The following is a 12,024-nucleotide window of genomic DNA, read 5'->3' as shown; positions in this document are numbered from 1 at the left end:
TCCATGCTATTGTGACATGTGCTTTGATGCTTAGTGGTATTTTGACAGATGCAACTACTGTTGTGGATGCTTTGTCAGCTGAGTGTACTTGTCTGCCAAGTTCTACCTTAGCTTGTTTTTCCTTTACGGCACCGCGGGGAAACCTTAAATTGTTTTTGTAAAAATAAATTAAATAAATATTTATTTTTTATACTATTAATTTTTGTATTAAATAAGCACTCATAATTAATTATTATTAATGAACATGTCATTTATTCTTTTCTCTCAATGTAACGAATCATGATTACAATTTTCACCATCTACAATAAAAATTTTTAAGATTTATTTCATTTAAAATAAAAAATTATAATAACTTAATTAAACATAATAAGAAATTTATTTAGATTTTTTAAATAATTTAAAGATTCTTTTCAAACATTATGTCAAAATTTAAAATAAATTACAATTGTTTAACATTTAACATAAAAAGAAAAAAAATATACATGTACAACTTTTTAAAAATTCAATATTATCATAATATTTAAATATATGACTAAATGATAACAGTACAAAAAAAAGAATTCAAATCTCCTTTCTATCCAAAAAAAAAAATTAAACAATAAAAGAAGTGTTTGTTACAGGTGGCAATTTTTGGGGGGGCGAAGACGCAGTCAGTACTCATCATAACCATAATCATCGTCATAGTCATAGACTTCATTGTCAAAGTCGAGGTTATTGTCAAACTTTGTTCCTCCTCCATCCCCTTCCACATCGTTATATTCGTCTGCTAAATCACCTTCTTCTTTCCCAATTTTGGAAACCTTGTCTTCCTTTTCATCTGAATGTGATTCGTTCTTTTGTTTCTTGGGTTTCTCTGAAGAAGCAACCTGTGATAGAAAAGGAAACCCAAACACGCAATTACATCGATAAACACAATGAACAACTTCCTAAAAATAGAATAAGCTATGACACTGTATTACTGAAGTTTGTTTTGCAAACAAAACGCCAAGTGTGATATGCTTCCAAGAATTTCAGTTACTTGATCACTCCAGGTGACAAAATTTGAAACGTAGAACATGTTTGTTACAGTGTTAAAAATGGTAGATATGATGGAAAGGTTAAGTCTGAATGGGAGATAGCTGAAGAGAACTTGTATGAGGTTCATTCTGGGACAATAAACAAAACCGGTTCTATGGATGTTCTTTATGCTTATTAAGAATGTAGATTAAGCTAGAATAAGAATTCTTAGGTCTTAAAGATAGGATGATAAATTCAAGTATTGCAACTAGAATTCATTTCACATTATAGCTAAGGCACCATACGACATTGCAACTACTGTTAAGGTAGCATAAAATATTATCCAAAACTTGAAAAGAGAAATTGAGGCTCTCCCTAAAACCAGTTTAGTCTAGTTCTGATGCCAATCTAAACACATTCAGAAAATAGGAAAAAATTAAAACTTTCTTGTAGGATTGGAAGATTAAAATCTTTTTCTTTTTTCCCTTCTAAATATATTGTGTCAAAATCACTAAACACCAAGTGAAACTCTTGATTCTCTTTAACCCTCTAAATTAAACAGTTTTCAATCCAAACCAGTTTATAATTGAGACACAGCACTGCGTTTAAGAGATACAGGAAAACCTCAAAATATAAGATCCAGAATCATGGCAGCAGGATATACTTATGAAAGCAAACGTCAGATGCAGGCAGTATCATAAGACCCAAAAAAAGAAAGTACTTGTGCTGAATTATACAAAAAGGGAAACGAAAGAAAGTAGAAAATATGTGTGTATGTTTGTGTGTGTACCAATTCATATTAAAACATTAAAAGCAAATTAGACATAAACATACTGGTTCATCAAATAGTTTCTCCAACGCATCATAGTTGATTTTTGAGCTTAGTCTCTGCACAGAAGCCATATTTATATCCATCAGTAGCGGAAAAATTTAAGCAATGCGGTCAATAGAATCCATATTAAGTATCTATCAAATTTGAAGTTGCACAAGTAAACAAGCACACATGCATATATACACTTATAAACTATAGAACTTCCCCACGACTTTGCTTTTACTTGTAGTCACACAGAACTGTGTATATGCTAGGTCCATCAAATAGATCCTATGAAAATCAGCACTCTGTTCGAAATCATTTTGTTTTGACTACAGAGCTAGTTATTGGGCCATAGCAAACTCATCGACTAAGTTTAAAATCTCATTGAAAGAGATTTTCAGGAATAAGGAGTTCAGATTCACCTCCTGTTCAAGGTTTTCATTCCAGTCAGGTAATCAGATTGAATAAAAAGCCAACTTTTGACATTGTTTGAATAAATAATTCCCAGTATCCTTAAAAGGTTGAATGCACATGATACATAAACGTCAAGGAAGCAATCTATTAAAATGTGATGATGTTGTAGTACTCAATTTTTCTTAACCCTGTTGATGTCATTTTTGTTCAATCATTCCCTTCCTATTCAAACATAAAGCTCTTTTCAGTAAAATCTTTTGTGACAAAAGGATTCTCTGTGCAAAGAAAAAAAAGAAACACATACAATCGCAGAGATACCTCTATTTTATGATTGCCTATTATATCAAAATTATAAAATAATTGGGGAAAGCTAACAAGCATATGGAGAGAGATCAACATCAGCTTCATTTTCTTCACCCCAAAATTACTTTACTTCTCAAAACAAGGTTCCAGTAACTGAATTATTACAACACTGTATCATTCCCATTTCTAAGAAAGTGCAGTTTTTGGATGGGCAAAAATCTCAGAACTATTTTCTGTATTCAGACGTGTGATTCCTTTTTGGCCCAAAAGAAATGGAAAAAAAAAATGACATGTGATACCTTTCTAGCCAGCATTCGGCGGGTCGCTTCTGCAGCGGTCTGAGGAGGACCAGAATTTTTTGCTTCAGCAGCTCGCTTTTGTTGCCTTTCCTGTTAACACAACCAAATAAAAAGAGAGAAAAACAAGTAAAAATACTGGCAAGAATTCTTAAAGAAATATATCTTAAAAAGATAAGTACCATAATCCTAAGACAAAATAATTGTTGGACAAAAAATTATACAAACATATTTGTAGGCCTTAGAACTATGCTCATAATTCTTTAATAAAAAGAAAGAAAGGAGAAAAAACCCTTTGAATCAAACTGAAGTGGCAACGGTCACAGAAGAAGTAAAGATCAAGAATTAAATGGATGTGGTTATGCTGTTATGTATGGTACCAGTTGCCCTTTGTTTTGCATTTGACCTTGTTAGTTATTGTCTTCCATGCATATCTTAAGCAGTACAGCAATCGTGTTTTGATTATAATGTATAACACGATCATGATTCAATGCTCTTAATTGCATATACATTATAATTCCTGTTCTGAATGGCAATAATATTAACATGGCACTTAGAAATGCACCAGGGAACTCACAATATGTAATGAAACAGAAGAGGTGGTTTACAATTTTTCTTGATATAGTTTCCACAAATTAAAAAACTTTCCTAGCTCATATTCAAGAATCACCTTTCTAGATTTTGCCACTACTGCTGCAGCAGCTGCAGCAAGCTCCTGTGCAGCTTGGAGATCCTCTGGACATTTATCATAGTTGGCCATATTAGCTTCCTTGGCAGCGGCTGCGGCTGCTTCCTTGGCTGCTTGTTCCTGCAAAAGGTTGCAGAATAACGAAGTTCCTGTGAAGAGATAACCAGCTAAACATGTTGCATCATAAAGATTTTTATTTTCGCAAAAAAGTCATGAAAGCACAGTCAAGTTATATTACTCACTTGTGGTCTCACTAATACAAAGGCACTAAGCCTCAATTAATAGTATCAAACAATTTCTCAGGATTCAGGGCTTAATTTAACCACATAAAAAGATGAGAAAAACAATCTAATAGTCTGTCTCTTCAATACTCAAATATATCTTAATTATTATTCCAGATTCAATACATCCTCTTATGGATATTTTTAACCAGAAAGATTTACAAAATGCCTTTTATGATGCACATAATTACTTGAGATAAAGGCCAATGTCATGAGTACTACATTTGAAGAGTGCGATTAGATTAAAGTAGGCCAAAATACACTTGACGAGATCCTGTACTCAACAAAGCTATGGTTTAGATCACCTCAAGATATTCGCGGTTCATTTCTTCCCAAATTATCTTTTTGAAACGCTTCTCCTCCTCATTGTGAAGATAACCGTCAACCTGAAAAGGTAACTTTTGAGTAATTCCCAAGCATAATAGTCAATTGACATCAAAATTAAGAAGACAAATTAACCGCTAGTTATTGCTGTTCCATACACATCATAAATCAACCAACACTTTTTAAATCAAGTCTATTACACATATAAAGACATGGATGCCATTCATACAAGAAGCATGCAATTCTAAATAAATAGACGCATACATTAATACAGACATAGCACATGTTAAAAGACACAAACAATAATGTTTACAAAAGGTATACCAATGAAAATGACTTGTAGGACTACATTTCAAGTCAGCATGGTTGATTCTAAACCTGACCAACCAAACTCGGTTCCAAAGAAACTTAGGAAGGAAAACCAACTCTAAATTATGGAGAACAGACCCGTACAATAAACTTCACTCAGGTCAATTTGAGTCAGTTCTTGCATCTTTTTCCCTTTCAATTGGGTGAGTATTTCTCAATCATTCAGACTTAATTTTTACTAATTAACCACTATTTAGAGCCGCAGCAGCCAAGAAGACAGATAATATAACAATAGTGGTGCTGCTTACAAGAACACAGACAACCCACCCATACATTTTGCCTTGGTTCTGTTCGTGGGCAATTCAAAGCTGAATTTAAGCCCAATTTACTTCAAATCAAGGGTATAACGTCTTCGATGGTTGATGCACGCAGGACAAAAAGATGATTCAATCCAAGTAAAAGAAACAAAACAGTTAAGGTAGAATAATTTTTTAACTAAGTGGTAAATGTCTTCGTGCTTCTATTGGTAAAATGGAAAACCGAAGATAAACAAAAAAGGATGAACTTATTATGGCTTGTCCATAATTTAAAAAAAAAAAGGTAGATCAACCCTCAAATCACTTGATATAAAACATTAATATTTAATTCTAAACATCTTAAAAAGAATATGCCATTGGACTGGAAATATAACCAATGTCATCAGTTTCGCACTTAGTTAAGTAGTTCAGCTTGAGTAAGAGGTGCTTCTTCATGTTGAATATCATATGGACAATGCGATGCTAAAGTACAAGAAATCAGCATTAATTCCCTACCTCCAAATCATCAATATCAGAAAAGTTATCTGATTCATCACCACTACCATCAACTCCGGGTAATTTATCATTGTCACCCTCATCAAAGGCTGCTTTTTTAGTTGTGCCCCCTGAAACCCCTGAAATAATATATTTTCCAATAAAAGATCTTGAGCTTTTGGACAAAATATATCCAATACCATGTGCAGCATGATTACTTATGAAAAGAAAACTTACCAATACTTTCAGGTTTTTCAGGTCCACTTGCAAAAGGGCTGCCTGACGCCCTCTGAAAAGAAAAAAAAAAACCCAAACGATGAAATATTATGGTAAAAAATGACTACTATAACTAGGCTGGAGATAACCTATAATTAAAGAACTAAAAAGCATAGAAAAAGAAAATCCCAGGAGAAAATAAATTTATGCTTCCCATCACAAGAATTTGAGACAGTTTTATCTCACATAATTGTTTTTTGAAAGGCTTTTATCTCACATAATTAAGTAGCACAAACTTGTCCCCAAAAGAATTCCTCATAACTAAATGTTTAAACTGAAATGAAATACAACACAACATTAAAAATTCTGTAGCTCATGAGGAAGGCTAGAAGGGACATAGGAAGAAAGAATAATTCTTGCATGTTCATGTGGATACTCCCAATATGACGAGTATATAATGTAAGGTATAATAAAAGCACCAACATTAGCATTTTCCTCGATAGATAATTTTGCTATTCTCTCTTTCTCAGCACGCTGGAATGCAGGTGGATCTGATCCCCCATCAAGTCCTCCTGAAACTTTCATGAACTGCACCAACCAGTTAAGCATGAACTTTAAATTGGATATGATAAAACAGTTTTCAAATGGTACATTTGTAGTAGGAGAAAAAAGATGAGAAGCCTGTGTAAAGAACATGGGAGCTCACCTCTTCATAACATTCTTCACAAAGTCCGTAGGCAAAAGGTTTTCTGTCCATATGCTTACAGAGCACCTCATGCGCGCTGGCCTCTTTTGACCCAATATTTGGTTGTTTTTTAGTTAATGAACTAGTTCGAAGCTCCCTCTCCTTTTCCGTAAATTCCTCAATCTAGTTACAAGTTTAAAATAATGAAGGAACTTCCAAAAAAGAAATGCAATCAAAACATACAAAACAAATGCATTGAAGGGGAAAACATTAACATGAAATACAACAAATTCAACATAACACTCACAGCAATGATAGAAATCCGCATTAAACTTTAGCTAAAATTAGTTAGACACTGTGCACAATGGACATGAATAACAACAGTAGTAATAACAGTAAAGATTTAGTAATCAAATTCTACCATAAGAAAATAACAACTGCTTTGAAACAAGTTACAACAACAAAGCCTTTTCCACAAAATGCTGCAGGCTATATAGATCTAATTGTGGCCATCATGCTTTACTTAGGGCTGTATGCAGTTAGGAAGTCACATCAATGTCAATAAGAAAAAATCTGAATTATTGTAAACATCAGTTAGGTCAGAAAATGGTTCTTGAGAGTTACTGATATATAACCTTATTCCATTACCAGTTTCCTGGCACAGTGCAGTTTTATATTGCCATGTACATGTAAAAAGATACATACTGTTAAGCTCCCAGAGTCTGTACTCTCAAATTCAACCAACCGCTTTGTCAATGTTGCTTCACAAACGTGCACAACCCTTATCTGATAAGCAGAGACCTCAATTAGCCCAGCTTTTTCAGTGAGAGAGAGAGAGAGAGGAAGGATAATAAGAAGAGGGGAAAAAATCAAAATATGAATCTAATTAATGAAGAATTAGAACTTGAAAAATGGCATATATCTCATCTCAGAAAATAGTAGCAAAAGCCGCCCACAGACTAACAAAGAGGGTTACCATGTAAGGAAAATCATATAATAAAATCAACTAAATTGGAAAAACAAAATATCTATCGTCCACTGGATGCTAAGTGGTGTCATATCCAGCATTATATTTGCTTGAGGCTTGATGTGGATTTCCTTTTACTTTGGCTTTTTCATTTTCTGTCAAGTTTCATTTACTTTATACCTCCACTTTTAATAACACGATGCTAAAGTTTGCTTTAAGGCAAAAAAGATTAGCATCAATCACATACATGCATATTACTACAACGACAGATTGCAGAAAGGCCTTAGATGGGGCAGTGGGAAGCAGTCTAAACCTGTCCCAACTCTAGCTTAGGTCAAGATATGCTCCATAATCTAAAATCAGAGACTTACTAGTTAGGACCTTCATTAACATGTGTCTCGTCTACAACAATCATAACATGTTTGGAAGTTAAAACATCTACTAAGTGCAAGTCCTACCCATAAACTTAAAATTGTAAGGTCTGTCCTGCATAAATAGCTTATAATATAACCAGCTATTATAAATTAAAAAAAAAAACTTAAAGATTTTTAAGCAAAAGGAACAACAACATATGATTACTGAAAAAGGTACCGAGCAAGAAATATGAACTGTAACTCACAATGTCCGACTTAGAACACTTCAGACCATGTGAAAGTGCAGAAATGTATAGTGCTGCACCACATAATCCACTGGGCTTTCTCCCTGTCTGTAAATTTGTCAACTTCAGTAAGATTTTAACTCTGAAAATTACCAAGCATAATCCACAGAATCAAAATAAAGTACTTAAAAGAAAATCACACCTGCATCCAGTCCCGTTTCATGCTAGCTAAAATGTCCCGTGCAGTTTTGACAACTTCATCATTCCCTTCAGGAATCAAAACTGCAAAGCATATTGGTTATTATGCCTGTCCGGAGTATAAAGAACAAAACACCGGGAGCCATGCAATCAGCCAAAGCATCTCGAGTAAAGGGAATTAATCAAGCAACTTACCATTTGTAAATTTATGAATAAAAATTGAGGGATCAATTAGTTTTTGAAGATCTTTTGTGTCAGCAAGGTACAGCACATAGCAAAGCTGCAAATAGACAGAGCCTAGCTCATAACTGCAGAAGAAAAAACAGAATGTCGATTAAAACTAACAGGTACTTGCTACAGAAAAATTTAGAAATAAAGGATTAAATAAGCAAATCAAATTTTTAATCAAGTGTAAAAAAAGAAGGAAAATTCCTTACACATTTATGCTTAAATAACTTGAAAAATCAATAAGAAGGAAAGGCTTTCTCTTTTGCCTGCAAATCCAGAACTAATATGATTAAGGAGGGAATATATCCGTAATGCCAAATTTAATCAGCATGAGAACAATGAAATAAAAACACATTCTTTTCTTTTTTGGGTTCAATAAAGCACATTCCAACGTATAACACTTTACAGGTTTTATTTTAAAATAACAATGAATCAGATGATATTGACAGCTCTCTCGCCCCCTCTTCCTCCTCTCTTCCCTCTCCCTGACCATTGCATATATAGAATGAAATTATTGTTACCAGCCTGCAATGTTCTAACTTTCAAGCAAGTGTAGTGCTAATTTCACATGGCTCTCACAAACACAACATGAACCTTATGTGTTTTCCTAATAGTGGACCACTAGCTGAAAGAAATCCTATCTAACCTTTATTAATCCAAACGTGCAATATTCTTTCTGCATTCAAACGCCAGCCACAAACACATTTCTCTGACCAAAATCAAACCGTACAATACAAGACTTATACCCTCATTCACCACGTAAGCATTCCCATCCCTCAAAAAATCTTTATGATGTTACCTTCCTTTTCCTTAGCCTATTTTCACCCAAATTCCAAGACCAAAAAGCCTATAAGGACACAATAATCTGAAGGCATAAATACATCCCAAACAAAAAATCATATGCATATCCCATCAGAAGATGAAAGGAAAGAATCACAGCTTACAGCATACTGCAGAAGGAAAACAAAAGGAAGGCCAAGACCACACAAATTTCAAAAAGAAAGATTTGAAAGGAACAAAGAGCAAGGGCCTCAAATAATTAAAAGGTAGAAGGTAAAAATCACACTTGGTTATTCTTTAAATTTAAAAAAGAGAGGTTTGAAGTGGTCTAAAATTACTTCCATCTGCATAACCTCTACATTTTGGTAGAAAATATGCATTGAGTAACAAATTTCAGACAATAATATTGATGAATTTATGAAAAACAAGGAAAATATGAAAAATACCTATGTGAGAACCTAAAAAAATTCACATGTGTTAAATCTGATTTTACGAATGTTCTTAGGCATGCACATCAGTACATACATACGTGTGCGTGTTATAAAATTGATGCATAAACAGCTGAATCCTCATGCTTAAAGTTAAGACAACAAATTGTGTTCAAAATCAGGCATGTCAAAGCTAGGGATAGCACTATTTACATGTAACTGCATTATAAGTATAACAAAGAAGAAATTCCTCACCGACATGCAAGATAAAGACATGAAGCCTGTACTAGCTCTGTCCTTCGCCCCCTAGTGAAATTCCGTTCAAGGGCAATCTTCACAATGCAGATAAAAAAAATAAAGAAATTGAGGAAAATATAAACAAAATAACAAGTAAAAATATGAAACTTAGGCAGAACAAAAATACTTCATAAAAGCGGCTAGCAGTTTCAACGACGTCATCGCTATAATCATCAATACTTAATGCATCCTTCATACATCTCATATCATCAAAAGCTGCATCATCAAATAAATTAAAGCCATAAACAAGACTCTTTTAAGTCATGTTGCAATAAGTATATTAATGCTAACATATTAAAACCATAACAATAAAAAATGGAATAACACATATCCAATTGAAATTTGAGCCAATGGAATTCCAATAATCGATGTCAACAAGTTTTGAAATTGGATCATCCAGAATTAGCAAACAAAATGTTCAGGAAATGTATCAATAATCTTTTATTGAAGGTAGAAAACATGCAGGCATAGTTTCTCGCATAGCATAAATGAAACTTTACAAACATACCTTTATCCAACGTCCTCCTACGTGAATCTGAAATATCTTGAACAGACTTTATAAAATTTCCAGACAGTTTGCTCTGAAAACAAAACAAAATTAGTAGAAGAAATTAATAAAGAGACAAAAACAGGAAAATAGAAACAACAACAAAACAAAGGGAAACAAAATTTGAAACCCCCCCACCCCCTTCAATACACTTCACTTATAGTTTATTGAAACACATCCACCAATGAAACTCACATGCCAACTTCTTGTTTTAATCATATATTCAGCAAGTCACGCTCATATTTAGGAAACTATAATTAGCTAGCAAGAAGTATATTTTCTATCCAAACAACAATGTTCAAAAAGCTTAAACTTAAACCACAACGGTTCCACTAAATTTTGGCATAAATATTGCAACTTTTAATGAATTTCAGAACCCTTATATATATATATTTTTTGAGGAAACCTCTTTAAAAAATTCTTCCATATTTATTCATAACAATTATACAGTTTTAAAAAGAAAGAAAATTACCTGGCCAGCTGAATCCTTAACAAATTGCGGTTCAGACGAAAAATTGTATTCTTCCAACACCTTCCCACAAAAATTACAACACCTACAAAAAGAAATCAAGAGATAAACAAATAATGGATAAAGAAATTGAAAATTTATCAAAAAAATTTTAAAAAAATTATTTAAGAGCAAGAAAAAGTTACTTACAAAGGACCATCATAGAAGCGTTCTCCAGAAACGTTTCTGGAACAATTATTACAGTAGACCATTCTCCTTAAATTATGAATTTAACCAAAAAAAAACCCTTTTCCTTCGTTTTCTCAGCAACCAAACAGAAAACTACGAACTGTCGTATTTTTCAAAATTTGAGTACGAGATCAAAGTTATCAATAATAAACATTAAAAAAATTAGGTTAAAATAGATTTGTAATAATAATTGGAAGGAAAAATCAAAGTGAAAATCGGAGGTCGAAGGAGGGGGAGAGTATGTTGGAGGAGTTAGGGTTTAGTGGGAGGTTAATATTGAAATTACCAAAATTTAACCGGGGGAGTTTAAATAGTCGTCGAATTTGGACCGGTAAAATTTGAACACGTGTCCATTACTGGGACTTAATATTAACTAAAGTGACGTGGAGGAACGAAAATACCGGATTTGCGCGCGGGATATAAATCCGTAACGTGGAGTTGGTGGGGAGTTTAACACTGTTTCCAGTGACGAGCCTAGCTTTTAAATTTAGCCCTGGAAAAAGACTACTTATTTCAGTTTTGGGATTCCTTCTCTTGGCTGCAACGGGCCAACGGCTGGATGTATGTTGTGTCCACAATTATTGCTTCTTCTTTTTTAAAGAAAAATAAGTAATATTATTAATTATATTTTGACCATACAGGTTTTGTTGGAACTTGGCTAGGTCTTAGGTGTTGATGAAAGAGAGTTTCTTCTTGTTAGATATACATATTACAAATAGTGAAAACATATATTTTAACGATAAAGATAATTTTTTTTGTTTGGTATAAGAAAACTAATAGCAATTTAGATTTCATTTAACAGTTCTTTTTAGAAAAATTAAAATTCAAAATTGAAAATTCTGTTTATTTTATCTTCCATACTTAAAAATATAATATTTAAAAAAAATTATTTGTCTATTACATTTAATTAAATTTTTATATTTTTATTTTTATCGAATAAATTTTTATAACTAACAATTAATTAAATGTTGTTATTATATCATGTTGTGCAAACACGATATACTAAGGTATTATAGTAGATGGTAATGTAACATGATTATACGTTTTGTAAGAAAGCTTTTCTTTCAATTGGCATGCACATGGGGAAGGAAGTGGTTCAAAACTTAAAAAGTAAATGCCACCTAACGTGGCCAAGAAGATTAGAATTGCTTAATGGAGTAATAATAC

At 33.0% G+C, this 12,024-nt stretch overlaps 1 protein-coding gene across 1 annotated transcript; it reads right to left on the bottom strand.

The window, feature by feature from the left end:
- LOC18599780 (transcription factor IIIB 90 kDa subunit) lies at window positions 634-11,312 on the bottom strand. The gene is made up of 19 exons (XM_007029884.2): window positions 10,819-11,312; window positions 10,633-10,714; window positions 10,122-10,194; window positions 9,741-9,829; window positions 9,572-9,648; window positions 8,318-8,374; window positions 8,076-8,188; window positions 7,885-7,964; window positions 7,704-7,790; window positions 6,823-6,903; window positions 6,139-6,300; window positions 5,916-6,020; window positions 5,454-5,505; window positions 5,238-5,356; window positions 4,098-4,178; window positions 3,494-3,631; window positions 2,827-2,916; window positions 1,831-1,884; window positions 634-866 (listed from the first exon to the last, which is right to left on the bottom strand). The coding sequence occupies exons 1-19, from the start codon at window positions 10,878-10,880 to the stop codon at window positions 651-653; spliced, it is 1,818 nt and encodes a 605-aa protein (XP_007029946.2). The 5' UTR covers window positions 10,881-11,312; the 3' UTR covers window positions 634-650.

Source organism: Theobroma cacao, chromosome 5 (assembly GCF_000208745.1).
Source record: "Theobroma cacao cultivar B97-61/B2 chromosome 5, Criollo_cocoa_genome_V2, whole genome shotgun sequence".
NCBI lineage: Eukaryota > Viridiplantae > Streptophyta > Magnoliopsida > Malvales > Malvaceae > Theobroma > Theobroma cacao.
This window is presented reverse-complemented; position numbering and strand designations above follow the sequence as displayed.

What these genes read in the sequence shown, in the direction of transcription:
- LOC18599780 (XM_007029884.2), bottom strand. Translation starts at nt 10,880, where the DNA reads ATGGTCTACTGTAATAATTGTTCCAGAAACGTTTCTGGAGAACGCTTC. An exon ending in TATTCATAAATTTACAAATG is followed by an intron (nt 7,965 to 8,075) that starts GTAAGTTGCTTG and finishes TATGCTTTGCAG; the next exon opens with TTTTGATTCCTGAAGGGAAT. An exon ending in CAGACTCTGGGAGCTTAACA is followed by an intron (nt 6,301 to 6,822) that starts GTATGTATCTTT and finishes ACTTGTAACTAG; the next exon opens with ATTGAGGAATTTACGGAAAA.